The following is a 26,830-nucleotide window of genomic DNA, read 5'->3' as shown; positions in this document are numbered from 1 at the left end:
GTTGTGAGATGAAGAGGGAATTTCACCAGGTTCTCCATATATACAAATGACACCTGCTGAAATTCCCTTTTCTATGCGACTGTTAAAGATACAGGAGCCCTGTCCTCCTTTTCATAGGGTCACACTAAGAATATTAAAGGGAGACATGACAGCAGTCTTTAAATATCTGAAGAGCTGTAGTCACATAGAGGATGGAGTAAAGTTATTATTTCTTCCTCCCCCCCTTTTTTTAAAAACAACAACCTGTGACAGATTTGGGGCCAGTGGGAGTAATCATTGAGGCCTAAATGGCCCCAATACCAAATTAGTTATTTTTAAAAAAAATCTACAAGGGAAAGAGGGTTAAAAGAGAGACGTTCAATGCAAAACTAGAATACCTGGAGTTTGAACTTTGCAGATTCTGCCGAAATTTGAGTTTCATTGGAATGACATTTTTCCCATGGATATCACCGAGTGCTGAGGCAAAAAAGAGATAGATAATTTGGCAAACATTCCTTTCCTTCTGAAGCTTTTACGATAGATATTAGTCCTGCACGGAATAATAATTATTGCTTTATAACTATATATCATCTGTGCATTATATTTATAGCAAAAAAAGTAGCTCTGATTTTTCATATACAAAAAATCCTATAACATTCTATGGTTTTATGTATATTGTAAGAATTGAATGTTTAGCTAATGTAGTTATCTAGTTGCACGGTTTGTATTCATATTATTAGTGTAATGGTCTCCTGTTATGTGCTTGTTAACTGTGCGGGCTTCTCTCTGCTGTTGCTTGTTTATTTATTAATTACATTTCTATACCGCCCAACAGCCGGAGCTCTCTGGACGGTTCACAAAAATTGTTCAGATAAGTACTTCAACCAGACCACCTTTTTGCCCTGCAAAAATGGAACAACCCTTTAGTCTGCTTTTTGGGGGCATCGAGGGAGTACAATCCTGTTTCTGCAGAGATTTGGGCATTGTATGGTTTTAAAAAACGCTTTCGAGCCTGGGATGCAAGGTTTGGGTTTTATACTGAGGCTTGGGGCCAGCCGCTGGGAGAGATCGCTTTTCCCTGCCAGGACCTGATGCAATCCATTCAAGCCAACAGCAAGGCTCCCGTCACAGCACACGCCCCCAACAAAGGAAAATAATCCAGACTTTAGGCATTCTAGGAAAAGACGGAAAAGGCTGGGGAAGAGGCGGGGTGTCAGCAGGACAGGCACGGCGTCATGTGAGTACCGTGCTGCAAATCCACCCACCAGGCATGGCGAGAGTGCACTAAAGCACTGGAGCTCAGAGTAGCAGAAGCTTCAGGAATGCACATGCTTGTGACAATTACTTTTGTGCTGTCTTTGTAATGGTCTCTTAACAAATGCACGGCTTAAGCAGGCATTAGTTTGGTGCAGTAGCATGCATACTGGACGGCCGTTCTAATTTTAGTTTTTGGCCACCTGCCTTCGCCTCAACCAGTTTAGTTCACTACTTTACAAAATGTGGGCTAGCAAGATGAAAGTGATAAACAAGGTTAGGGTTATAGAGTGCTCAGATGTGAATCAAACAGCATAATTACTAGAACGCGTTTTGTGCATTAAGCAGCGATATAGGTGAGATAATCAAATTAAAGCAACAACAGAGGCATTTGAGGGGCAGTGGGAGAATATACCTTTCCCCAAATCCAGTGGCTGAGAGTCATACATGATCCTAAAATCCTTTGGGTCCCAGGTTTCATTACATATATAAGTTTTCGGTAACAGGATCTTGTGCTTCCCACGGATATCAAAAATTTCACAGGCAGTCTTTTAAAAATACAAAAAGAAAGAAAGAAAGACAAAAATTATGGAGACCTACAGTTAGTAATCTTGAGCCTCTGGATTAGAAGAGGCTGTAAGTAATGCCATTAATTGCAATTAGTTAATTGGATTTTTTTTAAAATATGACATTTCCATTCAGAGCGAAACAAATGCAAAATTCATGCAACTGGTATTGGTTTGCTTGTTCTTGGATAAAGACATTTTCCAGAACAATTTTCTTAGTGTCAAAAACTCAGCTTCAAAAGGGACAAAATTATTCACTTCTTTCGGAAGCATTACTCGGAATAGGCTTTGTTTACCCCTATGGTCCCATGCAGTCCAACAGTTCATGATAAATAGGGACACTCTTGTGCATGAGTGGGCAAGTCAAGCCAAGGGCAGAGTTCAGCAGCCTGGTGGCATGGCCTAGTAGGCCAACAGAGAGTTTTTCTACATGAGGCATTTATTGTGCACTTGTCCTTCCTCACTCATGGTTGTTTACTGCTCCTTTAGACAACATCATGGCCCTCTTCTTTCACTTCTGTTTTTTAAGAGTACTTTCCCCTTTTTTTAAAAGAGCAAGCAAAATGGAGTATTATTTGCAAAAGCAAAAGAAAACGTTTTTCCTTTTCCTGTAATCACACTGTTTCACCACGGCACAGCGCCACCTAGTGGATATGCAGCATAAAAGCATGAAAAGAAAAGCTCGTTGGGTGAAGCTCGGATCTCAAGTCTGCGATGACACCGAAAGTAGACGCAGCAGATTAACAGCCTCATGTAGAAAAAGCTCGTGATCCATATTCAAAGGCATCAGAAGTAGTGCAAGCAGATAACAAGCCACACACTACACAGCAAGGTGAATACAGAAAATACACACATGCACTGCCTTTGTGCTATTTAGTGCAGGGGCCTTGAACCTCTATCAATGCAAAGGAACAAATTCCATTTTGGAGAAGTTCGCCATTTCCTTCTCCCCCCACGCAGGTTTTTCCTCTTCTCCTCAAGAGACACCCAGTGTTCTGGGGCCACTGCTCCCTACCTCCTTTCAGCTTTTCTCCATAAGGTTTTTCTGTACTTCCACAAACTGTGGGGTTCCTAAACTGTGGGGTTCCCTGCTGATGCCTCCCTCTTGTGCGTGGCTGGTGCTGCTTTGGCTATATAAGAATCAACATGTGGAGAACAATTTCGCTATTAGGATATAAAATACAACAGCCAATCCAGAACCTTCACACTGCCTACCAATCACAGGGGCTTATGCTGCAATCCACTAACTCTTCCCTTGAGCCTCTTACAGTTCACAGTAGCTTTTCCAGGCGAAGCCACACAGCCTCTAAGACCCTGAGCTACTTCTTTCAAACTGCATGGAGCCTTGGCATGGCGGTGGGGAAACATACTAACTCACCCATTGTGGGTTGTTGTTAAACTGTGGGTTATCGTGTTGTCTGAATACAGGGTATTTTCTGCAGGGTGGGTTATCGTGTTGTCTGAATACAGGGCATTTTCTGCAGGGTGGGTTGTCGTGTTGTCTGAATGCAGGGCATTTTCTCCGGGTGGGTTATCGTGTTGTCTGAATGTAGGGCATTTTCTGCAGGGTGGGTTATCGTGTTGTCTGAATACAGGGCATTTTCTGCAGGGTGGGTTATCGTGTTGTCTGAATACAGGGTATTTTCTGCAGGGTGGATTATCGTGTTGTCTGAATACAGGGCATTTTCTGCAGGGTGGGTTGTCGTGTTGTCTGAATGCAGGGCATTTTCTCCGGGTGGGTTATCGTGTTGTCTGAATGTAGGGCATTTTCTGCAGGGTGGGTTATCGTGTTGTCTGAATACAGGGCATTTTCTGCAGGGTGGGTTATCGTGTTGTCTGAATACAGGGTATTTTCTGCAGGGTGGGTTATCGTGTTGTCTGAATACAGGGCATTTTCTGCAGGGTGGGTTGTCGTGTTGTCTGAATGCAGGGCATTTTCTCCGGGTGGGTTATCGTGTTGTCTGAATGTAGGGCATTTTCTGCAGGGTGGGTTATCGTGTTGCCTGAATACAGGGCATTTTCTGCAGGGTGGGTTATCGTGTTGTCTGAATGCAGGGCTTTTTCTGCAGGTTGGGTTATCGTGTTGCCTGAATACAGGGCATTTTCTGCAGGGTGGGTTATCGTGTTGTCTGAATACAGGGCATTTTCTGCAGGGTGGGTTATCGTGTTGCCTGAATGCAGGGCATTTTCTGCAGGGTGGGTTATCGTGTTGCCTGAATGCAGGGCATTTTCTGCAGGGTGGGTTATCGTGTTGCCTGAATGCAGGGCATTTTCTGCAGGGTGGGTTATCGTGTTGCCTGAATGCAGGGCATTTTCTGCAGGGTGGGTTATCGTGTTGTCTGAATACAGGGCATTTTCTGCAGGGTGGGTTATCGTGTTGCCTGAATACAGGGCATTTTCTGCAGGGTGGGTTATCGTGTTGCCTGAATACAGGGCATTTTCTGCAGGGTGGGTTATCGTGTTGCCTGAATACAGGGCATTTTCTGCAGGGTGGGTTATCGTGTTGCCTGAATACAGGGCATTTTCTGCAGGGTGGGTTATCGTGATGTCTGAACCCAGCACATTTTCTGTGGGGCTGCTTGTTAACCATGCAATGTGGCTTGTTAACCACCCTGATCAGCCCAACAACAAACCATGGGTTGTCAAGGCAGCTTGTTCCAGAAAAATAAACCACACTGCACGGTTAACTTCTTTTAAAATCTATTTGAAAGTGTTTTATTCTGTTTTTAATTTTATCTTGTACACCACTCCTAAATTTTCAATGGGGGGAGGTATATAAATATTGTAAATAAATAAAATAAATGACAAGCTACCTTGCACTGGGTTCAGACAGTACGTTAACCCACCCTGCGGAAAAAGTGCTGCGTTCTGACACCATGATAACCCATGGTAGGTTAGCGTGTTGTGTGAACCCAGCCCTTCTCTTCAGAGTCTGCGCAGCAAAAGTTGGAACGGATGGCTTTTGGATCTTGCCTGATGCACCCATCTTGACTGTAAGAACTCCAGAACCTCTGGCACACCACGATTTTTGCGGTTACCTTGAATGTATTCACAGCCCAGGTGCGGAAAGCTTCCTCTTGCCCATTGAGTTCGTCCCCTTGGCCCATCGGGGTGACCGGAGACGCCCCCAGCTGTGCGAGCTTGTGGTTAATGGCCCGGGCAAAGGCACAAAACTCAGGGTACATGGTTGACCCCAAGCCAAAGACGCCATATCTGTTCCAAGAAAAGGCCTGCATTAACCGTCTTCATTGATAGAATTATTAACAAATAGGATATGGCAGGTGGCGAATGGTTTGGGAGCATTGCTGAAGCTAAGGAGACCTGCTGAGAACATCGGAAGAGCCCTGCTGGATCAGAACAAGGCTCCATCTAGTCCAGCTTTCTGTTCACACAGTGGCCAACCAGCTGTTGACGAGAAACCCATAAGGAGGACGCAAGAGCGCCGTCCCGCCCATGTTCCCCACTGAGAATGGGCTTACTGCCTCTGATCCCGGAGGAAGCATATTGTCAGGTCTAGCCCTGCTCCCCCTGGTTTGGAAGAAGGTCTTCCAAGTATTCAACCAGAATCAGACTCTGAGGTAGAGGAGTTGTCCCCAAATACAGGCCAGCCTGTACCAGTGGGGGAGAAAGCTCTCACGGGCGATTCCCCAGCTGGTCCTGATCCTCTCTCCAGAGCTCATCTCATCAAGGGCAAATCATACAGAGGCAGTGGGAAGCCAACATTCTTCTGAAGGAAAGACCACCGACAGGCTAACTGACCCTAGGGTCCGATGCAGGCTAAAACGCACAGAGCGGAAGGAAGGCGTGAGAAAGTCAGCCCGGCTCGCATTGCGCCAGAACCCGCCTCCAAACCAGCCTCTCTGAATTAATGGGCTTTGGGAAAAGGCTTCCTGTTCTCCTTGACTGGACAATTGTCTCGCTTAGTTTGCATAGTTTTGCCTAGGGGGGACGTTCCCAAGAGGCTAGACTCTCTTCAGGTGGGAAGAGATGTTTATTGTTTAATAACAGCTTTGTTTATTGTTTAATAACAGGCCTTGTCGTTTGCCTCCCGTCGAAAGCAGGGGTTTTCCGAGAAACACAACACTTATAGCCATAAGGACGACTAGCAATCAATAGCTTACTCCTCCAAGAATATGTCCAACCCCCTTTTAAAGCCACTTTGGATAGCTCGTTTAGAGTTCTGACTGGTTCCGGCTGAAACCCGGAACGGATTCGCCACCCCACTAGCCTCCAATGGCAAGATCAGACGTTTAATGAAAGGAAGAGTAACGCTCGTACATCCCTAGTAGTCACCTGAATTTGTTACTCAGTTGTTTCATGGTCAGGAGGGAGTTCTGCAGCGACTGCAAGGAAAATAATAGAGAACTGTTGACATTGCATGGATAACCACACCGCTAACAGAAAGCCAACGTAGATCGCACACATTTAAAGCCAAGTTACTTTTCCGTTGCTCGGCGAGTCGCCATTTCCGAATGTGCTGGTCACCACCAGGAAGAGGGTTTCCTTTTCAAGGTCGCTCGGGTTGTAACTGTCCATGCAGATAACCTAGGAGAAGACAAAGAGTTGGTGAGAAGGTAGGGGAGGGTCAGTGTGGATGAGCAAAGATATATTCCACGGAGCCTACACATAAAAGCCTTCACTTACTTGGTGCCCTCCAGATATTTTGGACAAAGATTCCCATCATCCCTGTCTGGACGGGGCTGATGGGAGTTTATCCAAAATACCTGGAGGGCACGTGCTGGTAACTTCGAGGCTCAACTTCTGCAATGCCCTCTACATAGGGCTACCTTTGTGCCTAGTTTGGAAACTTCAACTAGTCCAGAAAATGACAGCCAGGCTGGTCACTGGTACACCTAGAGGTGACCACATCACACCAGTTTTAAAATCTCTTCACTGGCTGCCAATTAGTTTCCGGGCGAAGTGTAAAGTGTTGGTTATCACCTTTAAAGCCCTACATGGTTTGGGTCCAAGCTACCTGCGGGATCGCCTTCTCCCATACATTCCGCCCAGCACACTCAGGTCCTCTGGGAAGAATTTATTCCAGTCAACAAAAACAAGGCTGATAACTATTACCCAGAAGACCTTTTCCTCTGCCGCTCCCAGATTATGGAATGACCTGTCGGGAGAGATTCGTCAACTTAACAGTCTTCCGGAATTTAAGAAAGCCATAAAGACGGATCTCTTCCGGCAGGCCTACCCAGTAGAATTTTAAGATGCCTTTTTTAAAAATAATGTGAGGTCTTTTAATAATGTATTAGTTTTAAATGTTTTAATTAGTTGTATGTATTTTATGGTGTTTGCATTTGTGTTGTACCCCGCCTCGATCCAGAGGAAGAGGCGGGTAACAAATAAATATTATTATTAATATTAATATTATTAACCAGCCAGATATAGTCTGCAGTATACAGCAGAGTGTATAGTTTTGTCCTTAATTTAATTACTACCATTGACTTTGTTCAGATAACATGCTAAACCATGATGGTTAAGCATTTTGAGCTAAATATTATGGCTTAGCGTGTCGTCTGAACAGGCCCAATGTGTTCTATTGTTATATTTTAGTTGTAACGCCATTGTATTGGTCACTGCTGTGATAACTTCATAGAAAGCAGTATATGCCTGTCTAGGATGAATAAATAAATAATTTCTGGAGAGCTTTGTGCCTGGTTTAAAGAGAAAGGCTTCTGTGGTGTGTGAAAGAGTTTTCAAACTGCCCCAGAGTTTAGGAGTGTCCATCACGAGGAAATCAAGCCAATTTGGGGCTCGCTACATTTTCCTGCCCACCCACCCCCGGCTCAGCTTGCATTTGTGAGCTGAGCCGAGAGCTATTTACAGAAATCTGGTAACTTTTCTAGATTTCCCCCTGCCCTGTAAACCGCAAGGTGTTCAAACTGCAGTTGCAGTTCACACAAATTACAGAAATTACAGCCCAAATTTGCACAAACCACACAAATTAGAGCCCAAATTTGCAGAAATTACAGCCAAATTTTGCACAAAATACAGCCATATTTTGTCCAAATTACACACATTATTGCTGAAATTCACACAGATTACAGCCGAAATTTGCACACACAGCCAAAATTTGCACAAATTGCAGAAAATATAGCCGAATTTTGTGCAAATTACAGCCGAATTTTGTGCAAATTACACACATTATAGCCAAAATGTGGGATTTTTGTTTGATGTTTGTTGTACGTGGACCATTCTGTTTAAATTTTAAATGTATGCATTTGTTTTAGGATTAAAAATATTTTCTCCTAACAATATGATTTTATTGTAATAAGCATAGTTATACCAAAATTTGATATATTGTTTTTATCAGTTTCCTTAAACTTATTTTGTTTTCAGCTTGCAGGGAGGCAAGCTGAAGTCCGGGGGCAGGGTGGGAGGTGCTTAAGGCTTGGCAAACTCCACCCCCCCGGACATATTTCTCCGGGATCCCTCCTGGGGTTACTCAACAGAAGCTTAACTGAGCTTCTGTAATGACGAGATCCGTAATGGCAGACAGGCGTCCCTGAAAGGGAGCTTGCTCACTGCCATCAGGTGTCCCCTGCAATGTGAAGAGGAAGGAAGACAACGCAATGTGCTCTCTATAATATTACTTTTTTCCTTTCTCTCTTTCATGAAAAATAAAATGAAAATAATGGTCTTACCCTGGTGTTGAAGGCACAGTTGAACAGATCGCCCAGATTCCGGGCTAGCGTTTCGGATTTCCCCGTCTCCGTTGCGTAGAGGACGGTTGCTTTCACTCGGGCCGCCGTGACTCTCCGCATTAGTGAGGAGGCAAAAAGCACGGCCCTGGGGAAGAGGAGGCATGGACTCAGTGGGGCAGTGAATCTGGGTTTCAGTCAGTCAGAACTCTAAAGGAGCTATCCAAGGTGGGGATCAGTGGGGTGGTGAACCTGCTCTGGGTTCCATTGGGAGTTCTGACTGGTTCCGAACGGAACCCAGACCAGATTCACAGCCCCACTGACATCAGAGCCACCAGCGTCCACTGGCTGATTGTAGCATATCACTAATCTCAAGCTGTAGCAAAACTGACCTGGAAGATGTCTTCTAAAACCTTAATACATTCGTGCATTGGAGCCGCTTGCTGTTGGAAGCACTGGGTGAGATACCCTTCCCTTGTGGTCCTAGGAAGCGGACCTCTACCCGGTCATCTTATTTGTCCACCTAGCTTGGCATTGCCTGGTGTGATTGTCAGGGGTTCTCCAGAGGTTGCTGGCATAACTGGAGGTGCAGGGGCTTAGGCCTGGGGCCTTCTCCATGCACAACATGGCCTCGGCCACTCAGTTATGGCCTTCTCAGAAGCATCCATTGGAAACTAGATGGACCAGAAGGGCCCTTGGACTCATGGTAGAAGGGGGTACATTGAAGAACATCAAAAGTTGCCTTCTACTGAATCAGACCATTGGTCCATCTTGCCCAGTGTTGTCAACACTGACTGGCAGCAGCAACTCTCTAGGGTTTCAGGGAGGAAAATACGCAAGGGTGCCAGGGATTGAACCCGCGACCTTCTGTATGCAAATCAGGGGCTCTACCACTGAGCCACGCTCCCTCCCAGTTCTTACGAGAAGAGGATCCTGCAAGCAAGACGGAAGACAGCTTCATTGCAAGTGCGTAGCCTCGGCCGGCTTCCGCATCAGATTCTCTGACAACATCACGTCCTGGAAACTTACTTGGCCCAAATGCGGAATCTGACCTCTCGTTTCCTCGGCTTGCGTCTCTCGTCTTGCCAGACGTGCGTTTTCCATGCATCCACCTTGAAAGGACAGGCGGAAGTCGGATAATTAAAGGGTAGGGAGAAAGTGGATAAAGAGGCATTTTTCTCCCTCTCGCACAATAAGAGAACCCGATGGGGTTGGACTTGATGGCCTTAGAGGACCCTTCCAACTCTACTGTGATTCTGTTCTATGATTCTGTGTGAGACTTCTTCACACAGCGGATAGTTAAACGGCGGAACTCACTACCACAAGACGTAGTGATGGCCACCAATTGGGATGGCTTGAAAATGGGGTTGGATAAATTCCTGGAGGAGAAGGCTCTCAAGGACTACTAGTCCTGACGGCTATGTGCTACCTCCAGAATCAGGGTCAGTAAGCCTAATATGCCCAGTTGCTGCCAACCCTCCCGAAAGACCATTTTGCTCACTTGGTAATAATAGAACGGAGACAGGATGTAGTTCAACATCTCCTGGTGGAAGAGGGGCGTGATGCTGCCAGAGATAGGGGGCACGAGCCACACCCAGTCGGCCGGACACCCCCCGCGGAGCCGGTATTCATTCTGCATGTATTTCATGAATGACTCCGTGGCGGAGTGGTGGTCCATGATGGTGACGTTTTGTTTCTGGAAGAACCACAGAAGCTCAGCAGATCCGTAAAGGTGACGGGCGTCTACTCCAAGGGTTATTTATTTATTTATTACATTTATACACCGCCCCATAGCCGAAGCTCTCTGGGCGGTTTACAAAAGTTAAAAACAGTAAGCATTAAAAAGTATGCAAAATTTTAAACCAACAAAAACATAAAAACAACAGTATAAAGACAATGGTATCCATTTAAAAACAACAGTTCTGGGATCCATTAAAAAACAAACTTAGTGTTGTCAAATGCTGTTCAATGCCTGGGAGAAGAGAAAAGTGTTGACCTGGCGCCGAAAAGATAACAACGTTGGCACCAGGCGAGCCTCATCGGGAAGATCATTCCACAGTCGGGGGGCCACCACCGAAAAGGCCCTCTCCCTTGTTGCCATCCTCCGAGCTTCCCTCGGAGTAGGCACTCGGAGGAGGACCTTAGATGTTGAGCGCAGTGTACGGGTAGGTTCATGTCAGGAGAGGCGTTCCATCAGGTATTGTGGTCCCAAGCCATGTAAGGCTTTGTAGGATAAAACCAGCACCTTGATTTGGGCTCGGAAACATATAAGCAGCCAATGCAAGCGGGCCAGAATCGGTTACTCAGTGAAGGACAGCTGTTCCGATGCAGAGGGACCCATTCCGCCCACACGCATGTGGGAATGTCAGAGCTGGCCTAAGTTATTTTGCTACCTGAGGCCACGGCGGGACCAGCCTGGAGGACAGGCATGGTCGGGCAGCTGCCGAGGGCCCACATCCAGCAGAGGCCCACTGATGAGGCCACCGTGGTCTTTCTCCTCCTCTTCACCACTGTTCCCCTGCCTCTCGCTCTGGCCCAGACAAAGGGGGGTTGACAAGGAGGAGCAGTGGACGCCATGGCCCACTTGCTCCCTGGCTCTCCGCCTGCCAAGCGAGCAGGAACAGCTGGTGACATTGGTGGTGAGAAGAGAGGCTCGCTGAAGGAGGGGGCCCCTCGAGGGTGCTTTTCTCAAGGACCCCCCCCCCAAAAAAAACTGTAGTCAGCCCTGGGCAACGGACCAGATGGCAGCCCCCTTGCAAAATTAGCATACAGAAGCCAGTTGGAAACATCACCAATTGAACCTGACATATTGGTGTCAGGAGGTCAGTGTCCAACACACATGAAGGCTGCAGTTGATAATAACAAATTATAAGGAACGCCAACAGGCGCACAACTAATTAAATCAGACAGTAGTAGTATGAACATTCAAAATAATGACTTCTATTTTATAAAATCAATTAGAACAATTCAAACATACAAATTTGTGAAGATGACAAAATATCAAACAAATAGTCACTTTTTTATGATACCTTAGCAATAAAATTATAACAACAGACTGGATATTGTTGATGTACTAAGTTATTAATTATTATAACAGGATTCCGGTTAACTTTCCCGTTTCGTCATTTCAGACTTCTTCGGATGTACAATCTTTCAGGTGTCCGCTTGCCATAAAGCTGTGGGGGTGTAGACAGAAGATAATGCTCCCTAAATGACCTCCAGTTTTCAGAGAGGGAAATTCTTTCTTGTGTCCCGGCTGAAAATTCATTAGCTTCCAAGCGGCGAACAAACAGTCCATCAGCTAATGAATTTTCAGCCGGGACACAAGAAAGAATTTCCCTCTCTGAAAACTGGAGTTCATTTAGGGAGCATTATCTTCTGTCTACACCCCCGCGGCTATATGGCAAGCGGACACCTGAAAGATTGTACATCCGAAGAAGTCTGAAATGGCGAAACGGGAAAGATAACCGGAATCCTGTTATAATAATTAATAACTTAGTACATCACCAATATCCAGTCTGTTGTTATAATTTTATTGCTAAGGTATCATAAAAAAAAGTGACTATTTGTTTGATATTTTGTCATCTTCACAAATTTGTATGTTTGAACTGTTCTAACTGATTTTACAAAATAGAAGTCATTATTTTGAATCTTCAATCATACTACTATTGTCTGATTTAATTGGTAACATTGTTATGCAATTGTGTGCCTGTTGGCGTTCCTTATAATTTGTTAGGAGGTCAGTGTCCTCCATCGCTGCTGAGGGCAGCAGGGGTGCAGCACGCACATATCTGTCCTTCCTGCTCACTGGCTGCTCAAACATCGCCGCCAGGCAGCCATGCGGGGAGCAGCGGGTGTTATGTGAGCAGAGCTACGCACGTGCGCGTAGCCGGCTGGAGCATGTGTGCGGATGGTCTCAGGTTTCAGGCAGGAGTCTTTCCCATCACCTGCTCCCTGAGGGCCTTTTTGCTGGAACTGGAACTGGGACCTCCTGCACGCAAAGCAGCAGCTCTTTCACTGAGATGCTGGGCGCTGAACGCAAAACCTGGACTCTACCGCAGCGCTGCAGCAAGCTTCCTCCTCTCTTTTCTCCACTCACCTGAAAGCTGTGCAGCACAGCGATGTTCACCTCTATCACAGCTTTGTCTTTCCACAGCGAGGACAGTTTGTTCGTTTCCAGGCCCATCCTCCTCCCCACGTCCTAGAAAGAGACAAGACAGAGAAGGAACAACGTGTCATATCCTGGACTTCAAAGGCTGGCATCAGTGCACTAGAGAAAGGGCCTTAACGTAGCACTGCAGGCTATAAACAATCTCCTAGTTATGGAAATGCTGAAGTTGCAGAATATTCACTAACATCCTAACTGCTGAAGAGGAAGGACCACAAGTGCAAGCCCAAGTGGTGGTGGTGGTGGTGGTGGTGGAGGAGGAGGAGGAGGAGGAGGAGGAAGAAGAAGAAGAAGAAGAAGAAGAAGAAGAAGAAGAAGAAGAAGAAGAAGAAGAAGAAGAAGAAGAAGAAGAAGAAGCCGCCACAGTGCAATATGGCTGCAAGAAAGGCAAATGCTATTTTGGGCTGCATTAATAGAAGTATAGCTTCCAAATCACGTGAGGTACTGGTTCCTCTCTATTCGGCCCTGGTTAGGCCTCATCTAGAGTATTGCGTCCAGTTCTGGGCTCCACAATTCAAGAAGGATGCAGACAAGCTGGAGCATGTTCAGAGGAGGGCAACCAGGATGATCAGGGGTCTGGAAACAAAGCCCTATGAAGAGAGACTGAAAGAACTGGGTGTGTTTAGCCTGGAGAAGAGAAGATGGAGGGGAGACATGATAACACTCTTCAAATACTTGAAAGGTTGTCACACAGAGGAGGGCCAGGATCTCTTCTCGATCCTCCCAGAGTGCAGGACACAGAATAACGGGCTCAAGTTAAAGGAAGCCAGATTCCAGCTGGACATCAGGGAAAACTTCCTGATTGTTAGAGCAGTACGACAGTGGAATCAGTTACCTAGGGAGGTTGTGGGCTCTCCCACACTAGAGACATTCAAGAGGCAGCTGGACAAGCATCTGTCAGGGATGCTTTAGGGTGGATTCCTGCATTGAGCAGGGGGTTGGACTCGATGGCCTTGGAGGCCCCTTCCAACTCTGCTATTCTATGATTCTATGAAGAAGAAGAAGACTTGTTTCTTGATCTTGAACTCTGCAACCTCAGCACAGCAGCACATAGGACTGAGCTGCCCATTTCTTTGATTTTGATGTTGGGAGCAGCAAGTGGCTCTGTGCCCCAGTCAGCTTGAACAGAAGTAAGCAAAGCCAGACTGCTAGGATGTGGGTATCCCAATACACATCCCAAAAGGAATAAATACCAACCAAAATTTTTCTTTAACTATTCCCTTTCCCTTTGGAGAGAGAGAGAGAGAGAGAGAGAGAGAGAGATAATCTGATTGAATTTATCCAAGACTGCTAACCAATAAAATACAAACGGAGTTAGGGTGCAATCCTATGCATGTCTAGACAGAAAGAAGCCAATGTTTTTGTAATAGCTAAAGTGTTGGACGGTGAGTTGGGAGATCCGGGTTCTAGTCCCCACTCCGCCGTGAATGCTCACTGTGTGACTTTGGGCCAGTCGCAGACACTTAGCCCAACCTACCTCACAAGGTTGTTGTTGTGAGGATAAGATGGAGAGGAGGAGGAGGAGGAGGAGGAGGAGCATTACGTACGCCTCCTTGGGTTCCTCGGGGGAGCTGAGACCTCCTTCACGCAAAGCAGCGTCTCTTTCACTGAGATGCTGGGTGCTGAATGCGAAACCTGGACTCTACCGCTGCAGCCCACTTCCTCCTCTCCTGTCTCCATTGCATTTCAATATGGCATTATTTAAATGCAATAAATAATAAACAAAAATAAATACAATTCCCAACGTGGAATTCCCATGCTGGGATCTTTTTCTGTCTGAACATGAACATAACAACATCAGAAGAGCCCTGCTGGATCAGACCAAGGGCCCATCCCATCCAGCTTTGTGTTCACACGGTGGCCAACCAACTTCCTACCGGAAGCCCACAAGCAGGACATGAGTGCAAAAGCAGCTTCCTGCCCATGTTCCCCAGCAGCTGGTGTCCATAGACATGCATATGATTGTTCCCTTAACAACTAGGAGGGGCGAGATAAAAGAAATTGTTGGAATGGAGATTGAAGAGACACCTAGTGTGGCATTACTATCATTATATGGAAATTTAAAGTGTAATAAAGAAATTAAAGAACTGATATCAAATTTGCTGACAGCAGCGAGATTAATTATATCTAGGAACTGGAAGGTTCAAGGAGATTATCGTATTGAAGAATGGTATAAGGAAATTTGGGATATTGCCATTAATGATAAATTGACATGTAATATAAAAGTAAGAAGAGGCATAACAAATACGAATGAATTTGAGGGAATTTGGAAACAGTTCCTGGTATATGTGTTCTCTAAGGGAAGCGGAAAACCACCACCAGAAGTAATGAGATTTTGGAAGCAGGAATAGATCCCAAAGGGTGAAGGGGAGCAATTGTATTGTTTGATTATGAATAATGATAAATTACAAATGTTAACAGTTGAGCAAATTTATGTAATTTTTTTTTCTTTCGATTGATTGTTTTAATGTTATGTTGATGTATTTTAATTTGTGTTAATTAATAATATATATATATATATATATATATATATATATATAATATAAACAACTAGGAGGGGCCATAGAAGAGGATAAGACGGGCCATGGAGAGCTCCTTTAGAGTTCCGGCCGGTCCTGTCTGAAACCCAGAGCGGATTCACCACCCCACTGACATCGGAGCCACCAGCCTCCACTGCAACAGAGGATGCGGGGAGGAGGGGCAAAGGGTGAGCAGGGGCGAAGGATCTGACCCAATGGAACCACAGTTCTGTAGAACACCCCTGCCGAAAGCTTACCTGCAGAATATTGTAGCGCTGCACGTCGCAGAAATCTCGCACCCCGATCTCGGTCCCCACGTACCAGCCATTAAAAGGGCAAGCTGTAAACTCCAAGCCTCCAACCTCAAGGAGCATGTTAGAGACAGCCGGAACTGCGTACCACTTCAGGTCTAGTTCCTTAAACCATTCATACCTGCCAGAAGGAGCACATAGAATTCAATGAGCAATTTATTGATTTGTAGCATTTCCCCCTGTTCTTCAGCCAAAAGGGTGCCTGGAGTGCCTTACATATAGACTAGCTTTCCTCAACCTGGGGCGCTCCAGATGTGTTGGACTACAACTCCCAGAATGCCCCAGCCAGCTGGCTGGGGCATTCTGGGAGATGCAGTCCAACACATCTGGCGCGCCCCAGGTTGAGGAAGGCTGATATAGACAGTAAAACAAGACCCTGCCTGCAGGCTTGGAGACATCTTGAAGGTCAGATTGAATTTCAGGAGCAAGGAACGATTTGTTGTTGCTTGTCGAACCGTGGGTTTCTGTGTTGTCTGAACCCAGGACATTTCCTGGAAGGTGGCTTTCTAACCGTGCACGATGGCTTCTTAACCACCCTGAATAACAAGCCATGGGTTCTCAAGGTGGCTTGTTGGAGAAAAGTAAGCCACAATGCACGGTTAACAAACTACCCACCGGAAAATGTCCTGGATGCAGACAACGCACGGACCCACAGTTCAACAAACAACCTACGCTTCAACCAGTCACGCCCAGACAATGGACCTGGATTAGTCAATACGTCTTCAAGAGGCGTTTAAAGCCCCTCACAATTTCTGCCTCTTGAACAAGAGGCAGAAAGGGTGGGTGGCTCCACTGGGAAGGCCTGCTTACGTGCTGTTATTTGGCAACAGTCTATCGGTCACGGAATAACCGTTAAGGCTTCCTCGGAAGATCTCAGAGGTTGGCTGTATGTCTACAGCGGAAGGCAGTCAGCTATGCAATGTACAAAATGCGTGTTTGGCACAGATAAAATGAGAAAGACGCCAGATCTACACCGAGCAAGATATTCAATTGCGCATTATAGAGATCTGGATAAAATTGGCTACCTATTTACAAATACTGCGAAATCCATCTTGTTAAACCTGGCTTGTTTTGCAGTGAAAGCGGCAAAAATTAGGAAAGGCTCAGTGTCCCCTGATGATATCGAAGATTGCTGGTAAAAATCCCAGCGCCATATATGGTGTTTTATATGTAAAAGTTCAATATTTGAAGTTCAATACAATGCTGTAATGTAATGTAATGTTTGTATATCAGGATTCTGATCTTGTATTTGGCTAAAACCCATGTTGGGTTGCCTTAATAATAAAATTCAAATTCACTATAAAAGCAGTATGAAAGAGGTATGAAAGCGGTATATGGTACGTGTCAATGGGCCCCAACAGTTGTCAGTGCACTTCGATACTGCTATAAAGCAGCAGTGTGGCTCCTGCCTCTTATATACCGCTTTCATGCCACTTTCACAGTGGAATATCCTACTTGGTGTAGATCTGGCCACAGAGAAAGCAAGTGAAAGAGAGCCTGTTTCGATGAAAATACAAGATGGGGTGGAGGAATGTTACGTGTCCAAACATTCCTGCTCCCTTGTTGGTCTCAGCTCAGATTTGCTGCCCTGGCCCGCATTTTATCTCCAAGATTAATTCAACGTAATTCCACCCCAATGAAAGCCAAGAGAGCGAAAGCGGTCACGAGGCCCGGGCCAACAATCTCGCTTTGACCCTTGCCAGTTCAGCCGGCCGAGAGGAGGCCCGGGCCTCTGTCATCTCACGCCAAGACGCTTACGTGGGGTGCTCCATCGGCACGTCGAGGACGAGCTCTGGCGGCAGTTCAAAGAGTTCTGGGTCTTGGCCGTTGGCTTGGAGGATCCAGGGAACCACATCAAAGCGGCCATATTTGGCCTTCCAACCAAGCTGGATACAGAGCTGGGAGGAGGGAAAGAAAGGAGGAGTTTTTTTCCCCCGTGCGTTGTGGGGAAGGACTTTTAACTCCTTCTGTGCTTCCTTTTGGCCTGTTCGTGATTGGGCTTTCGTCAAGGGCTGGATGCACTCCTGACCCACATGCTCCACAGCCAATGAGAGGAATCGGTCCATGCTAGTCACCTCGCCTGGTGGGCGGGGGATCTTGGACCAGAAAGTGAAACACGGTCCAATCGGGTCAATGTAATGTGTGTGAAAGATGGAGGCTTGGCAGGGGAAATCTGAAGAACAGCATCAAAGCCAGGAGAGCAACTCAGAGCTGGTTGCTTCAGAAACAGGAGGGTGGGCTCCCATCAGGACCAGCGTGAAGGTTAGGCATGGTTGGCCTACTGCCAAGGGCCCACCCCCAGCAGGGGCCCACTGACATGACCCCTTGGAGAGTTCCTTCTCCTCTTCACCATGACAACCAGCTTGTTCACCCGCCTCTCCCTTTAACTCAGACAATGGTGGTGGTAAGGAGGAGGAGCTGCCACGGGCTGTTTGTTTATTGGCTCTCCACCTGTCAATCAAGCAAGTGGCAGCAAGGATGAGAAAGAGGAGGAGCTACTGGTGACAATGGCGGTGAGAAGGTAGACTCCCCGAGGGGAGGACCCCGGTTAAGGGGTCCTGCCCATGGGCCCTCAAAAAACCCTAGAGCTGGCACTGGCTCCAGTCATTGCTGGACTGGAAGCGAGAGGGAGCTGTGATCCAGTTGCCATGGCAATAGGAATGCAGTTTTTCAACCCTGGGAGATGCCAATGTCTCAGAAGGTTTAGGAGGGAAAGGACCACGCAGCATGCAGCGTCTACAAACAGTCACCTTCTGTGCAGGTGCTTCTCAACCTTTTGTTTCTGTGGAATTCCCCTGGAGTTTTAGGAAGACCATAGAATCCTACGTACAATAGTAGAGTTGGAAGGGGCCTACAAGGCCATGGAGTCTAACCCTCTGCTCAATTCAGGAATCCACCTTAAAGCATCCCCGACAGATGGCTGTCCAGCTGCTTCTTGGAGGCCTCTAGTGTGGGAGAGCCCACCACCTCCCTATGTCATTAGTTCCATTGTCGTACTGCTCTAACAGGAAGTTTTTCCTGATGCCCAGCCAGAATCTGGCATCCTGTAACTTGAGCCCATTATTCCGTGTCCTGGACTGTGGGATGATCGAGAAGAGATCCTGGCCCTCCTCTGTGTGACAACCTTTCAAGTACTGGAAGATGCCTTATTAGATCCTTGCGCCATCTAACCTAGGATTGTCGACACGGACTGGCAGCAACGACTCTTCAGGAGTTCAGGCAGGAGTTTTTCCAGCCCTACCTGGAGATGCCAGGAATCAAACCCAAGACCTTCTACATGCAAAGCATGTCCTCTCCCCATAATGGGGCCATATTTATAAATGCTTAAAATGTACACAGGTTAAGCATTAGCTGGCTGCCGCAAGTTGTCTTCTGGATGTGCCAGCAGCTTTGCCAACGTTAAGAATACATGGATGTTGTTCATCCGTTCATTCAGGTTTTTCAATTCCTACATTACATGCATACCTGCGTGAACTCCACATTGGCTGGATCTCCCATAATGGAACCATCCGGCATTTGGTAGCCGGCGTATCGAATGAGTTGGCTGTTCCATATTCGGAAGTCGTGTTTCCCGTCAGTCCTCTGCGGAAAGACGGTGATGGCGGACCTGTTCCAAGAGACAGAGCGGATGACAACCTGTCCCTGTGGTTCTAGGGATCCCAGTGGGACGAAAGAAAAGAGCCCGTACCTTATGTTCCCTCCGTTCGTTGAATACTGCAAATGACGGCAGAGGTGCTCAAACATCTCCTTGGCAGTAGCACAGCTACGAGCATCAAATACCTAAGAGGTTCCCATTTGGGAACAAAAGAAAGAGTTAATGGTTCTGTTTAGCTTTCAAAAAAAAAAAGGCAGGAAAAAAGAAAATGGTGGAAACCTCAGAAGACTCTTAAGCAATCCATAGATCTGGAGGAGAAGGCTACCAATGGCTACCAGTCCTGATGGCTATGGTACCTCCAGTGTCAGAGGCAGTAAGCCAATATGCACCAGTTGCTGAGGAACATGGGTGGGAGGGTGCTGTTGCACCTGTGTCATAGAACCATAGAATAGTAGAGTTGGAAGGGGTCTATAAGGCCATGGAGTCCAAGCCCTTGCTCAATGCAGAAATCCACCTTAAAGCATTTCTGACAGATGGCTGTCCAGCTGCCTCTTGAAGGCCTCTAGCGTGAGAAAGCCCACAACCTCCCTAGGTCATTGGTTCCATTGTTGTACTGCTCTAACAATCAGGAAGTTTTTTCCTGTTGTCCAGCAGGAATCTGGCTTCCTGTAACTTGATCCCATTAGTCCGTGTCCTGCATCCTGGGATGATGGAGAAGAGAGCCTGGCCCTCCTCTATGTGACAACCTTTCATGTATTTAAAGAGTGCTCTCGTGTCTCCCGTCAGTCTTCTCTTCTCCAGGCTAAACATGCCCAGTTCTTTCCATCTCTCCTCATAGGGCTTTCTTTCCAGACCCCTGATCATCCTCGTTGCCCTCCTCTGAACCCCCTTCAGTCGTGGGTTTCCTGTGGGCAGCTGGTTGGCCACTGCGTGAACAGAGTGCTGGACTAGATGGACCCCTTGGTCTGATCCTGTAGGTCTCTTCTGATGTTCTTAGATCAGGGATGTAGAATTCAAGCCTAGAAGCCAAACCTGGGTTTCCCAGGAGGAACCACTCCAGAGAGCTTTTGTCAGTGAGCCAATGCCAGGTTGTGGGCCTTGGCAAGCACCATGCAAACAGATTAATCCAGTCACCTGTAAATTGGACCACTGGATTCTCCCAACACATCTTGGGGCATTTCTCCAGGCCTGCTTCGTCGCGAAGATGAGTTCGTCCCCGGTCAACTGATACGTTCCTGTTCTTTCTATCTCCTCAGCCACTGCTTCCAAACGTCTGAGACGGCCTATATTTGGTCTGTGCAAAGAGGAAACAGCAAACACGGTGAACAATGAGCAAACAGCGGGTGACACCTGGACCTAATATAATCCAAACAGGCAACTTGCAAAAATATCCCTCAGGCACATCTTCCACGTCAAGGGAATACACAGATGCGACTTTAGAGATGTAATCTATCAGGAAATTCTCCTAGGTGGACCCCATGGAAGTGAGTGCATTTGTAGGAAGCGTTATGATTTCCCAAGTTGACGTCATTCATTTACAAAAAAACCAAATTTCATCTTCCAAGCAATGTATGCAGCAAAGAGGGGGGAAAGGCTGGCTGCCCTGGGATTCGAATGATGCTTAAAATACCTTATTACCTTGACAAGATGCAGCAAAAGACAAAATAATGAGATATCGTTCTTGTGGTACAGAAAACAAGAAGTGTTTCATTTCAAATATTTAGATTAGAAATTAGTCTAGGCAAGTTAGGGTTGCAAAATGTGAGGTTAAAAGCAACTCTCAAAATAGCCAGGGTCTCTGAACAAGAATGAACACCCGCACACAAACACATACACACACCATACACACCACACAAAACACGGCTAAGGAAACGCAACTATCCACCTTAAAGCATCCCTGACAGATGGTTGTCCAGCTGCCTCTTGAAGGCCTCTAGTGTGGGAGAGCCCACCACCTCCCTAGGTAACTGATTCCATTGTCGTACTGCTCTAACAGTCAGGAAGTTTTTCCTGATGTCCAGCTGGAATCTGGCTTCCTGTCAGTGCACTTCAATGCTGTTCTAAAGCCATAGTGTGGCTCCTGCCTTTTATATACCCCCTTTCATACAGCTTTCATAGTGCACCATCCTGCTTGGTGTAGGTGAATAATAGAATAGTAGAGTTGGAAGGGGCCTATAAGGCCATTGAGTCCAATCCCCTGCTCAATGCAGGAATCCACGCTAAAACATCCCTGACAGATGGTTGTCCAGCTGCCTCTTGAAGGCCTCTAGTGTGGGAGAGCCCACGACATCCCTAGATCACTGATTCCATTGTCGTACTGCTCTAACAGTCAGGAAGTTTTTCCTGATGTCCAGCCGGAATCTGGCTTCAGGACATTTCTTCTAATGTTTAGCCAAAATCAGCTTCTCTATAATTCCCACCCCTTGACTCTAGTCCTGCCCTTGGGACCAACAGAGGACTGGTCTATTCCATCTTCCGCATGAGAGCTCTTCAGGTATTTGAACACTGCTATCATGTCTCCCCTTAATTGCTTCTTCTCCAGGTTAAAGAACATACCCAGGTCACAGAATCACAGAATCATAGAATAGTAGAGTCAGAAGGGGCCTCTAAGGCCATCAGGTCCAACCACTTGCTCATTGCAGGAATCCCCATTAAAGCATCCCTGAGCGATGGCTGTCCAGCTGAATCTTGGGTGGGAGAGTCCATGACCTCCCTAGGTTATTGGTTCCATTGTCGTACTGCTCTAACAGTCAGGAGTTTTTCCTGATGTCCAGCCAGAATCTGGCTTCCTTTAACTTCAGCCCATAATTCTATGTCCTGCACTGTGGGAGGATCGAGAAGAGATCCTGGCCCTCCTCTGTGTGACAACCTTTTAAGTATTTGAAGAGGGCTATCATGTCTCCCCTCAGTCTTCTCCAGGCTAAACACGCCCAGTTCTGTCAGTCTCTCCTCACAGGGCTTTGTTTCCACAAATTTGTTTAACAAATTTGTTAATTTGTTTCCTAAATTAACAAAGCATGGTTTACGATCAGCCGGAAAACCCCAGTCAGAAGGCATGGTTTGCAGATGGCTTGTTAACTCTGGTTTGGTGTAATGTCTGAATTGACAAGCAAGAATTCTGGCTATCAGGCTGCCTCAAGGGGCTTCTGTGTTCTGTAGAAAGGAGTGAATTTAGAAAGCTGTGTGTTGAGAGAATCGAAAATGAAAGCAGAGAAGCAGTTCTAAACCAAGGTTTGCGTATTGTACCTTTGGAAGGTCAAACCATGGTTTGGCATGATTATTGGGGGGGGGAACCCTCCCCAAATTTATTCCAACAAAGTCAACAAGCTCTTTATAAGGATTATATTGTACATGCTCATTTTGATTCAGCAAAACTTCTTGGAAGAAGTGATAATGATGCATTTCACAATTCGTTGGCTCACTGGCCGAATTTCGTCTGTTCGTAAAGCTCACCTTTTTAAAGATCCTGACTGACATTTTACGAATTTGCTATTAAATTCAGAATTGATCATGAACTTGTGAGCATGTACAGTTTCTTTCTAAACAATACTATTTCTGTGCATGTGCAGAGTTCGTTGGTTTAACCCTTGAATTATCTAGTGTGCCCATCGCTGCTTCCCTTATCATTGCAATGGGGAGAAAACATCATGTCACATAGGCAGGCCACGTGGAGACCACCAGTCACGACAGCAGTGCACAGGACATCACAACCTAGTACATATTTCCAAGCCACAGCTCGCAAAATGAACTTTGCGACTGTGCACGCGCAAAAGCTCAGAGTCACAAAACAAGAGTTTGTTTTAAGCTTACATGGATCAGTTCATTATTATATGTAGAAATAACAAATTCACCCAGGGGAAGTTTGCCTATCATGATTTGTAAGCGGATTCTAATTCAGCACATGGCACATGGCACATGGAAATCTATCACACACATGGTTGTTGGTGTCAGCTTTAACAGTGGTGATCATGTATGTGATACATTTACATACATCTAAATCAGATTAGAAATAAGTCTAGGGGAGACATGATAGCACTCTTCAAATACTTAAAAGGTTGTCTCTTCTCGATCCTCCCAGAGTGCAGGACATGGAATAACGGGCTCAAGTTAAAGGAAGCCAGATTCCAACTGGACACCAGGAAAAACGTCCTGACTGTTAGAGCAGTACGACAATGGAACCAGTTACCTAGGGAGGTTGTGGGCTCTCCCACACTAGAGGCATTCAAGAGGCAGCTGGACAACCATTTGTCAAGTATGCTTTAGGGTGGATTCCTGCATTGAGCAGTGGGTTGGACTCGATGGCCTTGTAGGCCCCTTCCAACTCTGCTATTCTATGATTCTATGATCTATTCAACACTGGTTAGGCCTCATCTTGAGTCCAGTTCTGGGCACCACACTTCAAGAAGGATGCAGACAAGCTGGAGCGTGTTCAGAGGAGGGCAACCAGGATGATCAGGGCTCTGGAAACAAAGCCCTATGAGGAGACACTGAAAGAACTGGGCATGTTTAGCCTGGAGAAGAGAAGATTGAGGGGAGACATGATAGCACTTTTCAAAGACTTGAAAGGTTGTCACGCAGAGGAGGGTCAGGATCTCTTTTCGATCATCTCAGAATGCAGGACATGGACTAATGGGCTCAAGTTACAGGAAGCCAAATTCTGGCTGGACATCAGGAAAAACGTCCTGGCTGATAGAGAAGTACAACAATGGAACCAATGATCTAGGGAGGTTGTGGGCTCTCCCACATTAGAGGCCTTCAAGATGCAGCTGGAAAGCCATCAGTCAGGGTTGCTTTAAGGTGGATTCCTGCATTGAGCAGGGGGTTGGACTCAATGGCCTTATATGTCCCTTCCAGCTCTATTATTCTATGATTCTATGCTGGAATGGAATATGGTACAAACCCTGAACCCCTTTCATCATGGAATATTGTGGACAGTTTTGAGATTGGGCAACCAGAAAGGTTATGATCAAGGTGGAAAAGGTGCTCAAATTTGAAGGGACTCATGACACTTGCCTGTGAGGAAAGGCCAAAGTGTGTGTATGTGGAGGGGGTTAGTTTAGAAGGAGGGCTGAAGGTCGGTGGTGCCATGAATGGTCAGGCCTCTTTGACCTTAACATGGTGACATTGCAAAACGGCAAATGAATCTGAGAATCTGATATTTCCTTTCATCGTTCTTTGACGGTTGTCAATAGCTACAGATTTATTGCTCTAAAGTCACTAGGGAAACAAAAGCTCATTTGATCTAATTTAAAAATTGCCCCAGGAGCAATAAGTAAGAGAGAAGGATGAAAGTTCTTGATTATCAGAAGCTGCTTTCATAAAAAAATAATTGGCAGAGAGGCTGCTAATTTCAAAACCAATTTGCTTCTTAAAATGTTTTCTAAAACACACATACACACCCCTGGATCACCTACGGAGCTAACTTAGAACAGGAGAAATGATTAAAAACCTACTCTTGGAAGAATTAGCCTCAAGACATTTTTTCTTTGTTCTAGCTTTGATGAACTAATCCATGACAATGTTCCTCAAACAAGATGCAGATCAGGTTCAACAGAGGTCCACGAACGGATGCAGGTAAGAGGGAGGAGGGAGGGGGTTACCTGGCCCTGCTGCCGCCACCGCTGCAGAGCCAGGTAAGGGGGAGGGTGGTCTTACCTGCATCCATTGTGGCCTCTCGCCAGTTTCACTAGAGCCCGCGGCTCAACCAGGAAGTGTAGGCCGGGGCCTACAGTTCCTGGTTGAGCCGCGGGCTCTAGTGAAGTTGGGATGGGCCAGGACAGACACAGGTAAGGGGGAGGAGGGAGGGGGGCCTTACCTGGCTCCACTCCCCGCCGCTGCGGAGCTCCGATTCAGAGCCGGAACTTTGCAGCGGAGCGGACACTAGGCAGGTCGAGGCGGGGCGGAGCGGACTTGATCCGCAATTTGCGGATCAGGAGCGAAGAGGATCGGGGGGTCCATGCACATCCCTACTCTGAAGCACCACCTGTCTTTGCTGGCCTTCCCCCTAATCTGTGGGCTAGAGGTTTTATTGGTGTAATCCGTTTTTATAGTCTTCTTTAGCATGCTATTGGATATTTATGTGTTGCCTATTTGTATACTTTCATATGTTTATTATCTTGAGACAATTTCACTCTTAAAGGCACCCTAAAGTATTTTAAATAAATAATACTCTGACTAGTAGTGGGTGCTCAGGGTTGAATTTGGGATCTCTTGCATCCTGCAAACCAGGTGCTCAGCTATTGCTTTGGCCCTTGGCAAAACAGTAGCTACAAGATGGATCAGGATGCTCCTGGTTCGAGTCTTCCCCAGCTGGTGTTAAACCAGCCAGTTAATCTCTCTCTCTCTCTTTCTCTTTCTCTCTGCCAGCCTCAGTTTCCCTCTCAGCAAAATGGAAGATAATAATATTGACTTAACTTAAAGGGCTGTTATAAGGAAGAGAACTAAGTAACACACATGAAGCGCTTTCAACGGTCGAAAATGCTTAGTCAAGTGTTTCGAATTATTGTATAAATTTTCTATGTCCTGGGTGTGGAACAGCCCCCCCACCCCCCAGTGAACATTCAAACAGGAAACACACATTCTCTCTCTCTCTCTCTCTCTCTCTCTTTTACACCCAAAGCAGCAAAGAGACAGGATATTGCACTGTTAGAGCTCGAACTGGGATAAACTAACTTGCCACAACCTTCCCCCCCCCCCATCTAAAAAGCCCCCCAGAGACAACCATAACAGACTGATTCACAGGATAGGATCATGGCAAGTCAAAAGCGGCTCACTCTTTCAACGCATCGTAGAACCGATTGACAAACTCCGTCGCTTGGCGTAATAATTCGTCTCTGGGGATGGGTCCGTCTCGGGGACCCCTGACCAAACTTTTGGGGTTCATGAGAGACCCCTGACAAACTCTGGTCCGGCAGTTAAAAGCCTGAAAAGAAAGAAACAAAATAAAGTTGGACAACCATCTGTCAGGGATGCTTTAGGGTGGATTCCTGCATTGAGCAGGGGGTTGGACTAGATGGCCTTTTAGGTCACTTCCAACTCTGCTATTCTATGATTCTATGATTCTAAGTAAGAGGGAAATGCCAATCAATGTCTCCATGTCCATGGTTGGCCTTAGAGCCATCACCTGGAGCAGTGGCTCATCGCACGTAAGCAATTTTCAAAGTCAGGCTTCTACGTTGGTGCCTTTAGAATTTTCATTTTGTTAAGAATGAGCAGGACCTGCAGCACAAGGCTGCAGTGTGGAATGTTCCTGTTTAAGATTCCAGCCAGCCATGCCCGCTTCTAGGCTACTCCATTACATCCCAGTTTTTCATCCCCCCTCCCAACTGTCTGCAGCTGTCACTGTCCTAATATAATATAGTGCGCAGAGGAGTGTCCAATTTGCTAACCACAATTAGCACATATGGTGACATATATGGTGACACATGACGACACACTAAACCATGGTGATTAAGCATTTTGAGCTAAACCTTAGATTGTCATATGAACCATTCCTAACCATGGTGGCTACATACCTACGGTTTAAACACACTCACTAACCATTTGCTGCAAAAGGGTTAGCGGACAAACCATGGCTTAGCGTGTTGTCTGAATAGGCCCAGAGAGTGAGAAGGATCTCCTAAATCCTCATCTTCTTCTATCCATGTACCTCTTTGGCCTGGTGGTGTAACACATCTTGAAAGGTTGATCCGTTTTCCCAGTTTTTAATTTTGAAATGCCTTGGGCACCCAGTGCCGTTCCTGGCGCCATTTTGGAGAAGTTTCTGAGCAGAAAAGAAACCCAAAAGAAATA

At 46.3% G+C, this 26,830-nt stretch overlaps 1 protein-coding gene across 1 annotated transcript in view; it reads right to left on the bottom strand.

Annotated features, from left to right (window-relative positions):
• The window catches only part of NOS2 (nitric oxide synthase 2), a 45,618-nt gene that overhangs the window by 14,067 nt on the left and 4,721 nt on the right, over window positions 1-26,830 (bottom strand). Inside the window, exons 3-18 of the mRNA XM_063146846.1 lie at window positions 26,688-26,801; window positions 25,813-25,961; window positions 20,174-20,333; window positions 19,133-19,224; window positions 18,910-19,051; window positions 17,203-17,342; window positions 15,391-15,565; window positions 12,546-12,647; window positions 9,948-10,142; window positions 9,476-9,558; window positions 8,450-8,594; window positions 6,240-6,344; window positions 6,093-6,142; window positions 4,838-5,012; window positions 1,649-1,781; window positions 378-456 (exon numbers count right to left, since the gene is read on the bottom strand). Coding sequence (XP_063002916.1) covers window positions 378-456; window positions 1,649-1,781; window positions 4,838-5,012; window positions 6,093-6,142; window positions 6,240-6,344; window positions 8,450-8,594; window positions 9,476-9,558; window positions 9,948-10,142; window positions 12,546-12,647; window positions 15,391-15,565; window positions 17,203-17,342; window positions 18,910-19,051; window positions 19,133-19,224; window positions 20,174-20,333; window positions 25,813-25,961; window positions 26,688-26,801 — 2,039 coding nt within the window. The remainder of the gene's footprint in view (window positions 1-377; window positions 457-1,648; window positions 1,782-4,837; window positions 5,013-6,092; window positions 6,143-6,239; window positions 6,345-8,449; window positions 8,595-9,475; window positions 9,559-9,947; window positions 10,143-12,545; window positions 12,648-15,390; window positions 15,566-17,202; window positions 17,343-18,909; window positions 19,052-19,132; window positions 19,225-20,173; window positions 20,334-25,812; window positions 25,962-26,687; window positions 26,802-26,830) is intronic.

The sequence above is a fragment of the Elgaria multicarinata genome, chromosome 22, assembly GCF_023053635.1.
Source record: "Elgaria multicarinata webbii isolate HBS135686 ecotype San Diego chromosome 22, rElgMul1.1.pri, whole genome shotgun sequence".
Classification (NCBI taxonomy): Eukaryota; Metazoa; Chordata; class Lepidosauria; order Squamata; family Anguidae; genus Elgaria; species Elgaria multicarinata.
Note: the sequence above shows the minus strand (reverse complement) of the source record. Positions and strands in the feature narration are given on the sequence as shown.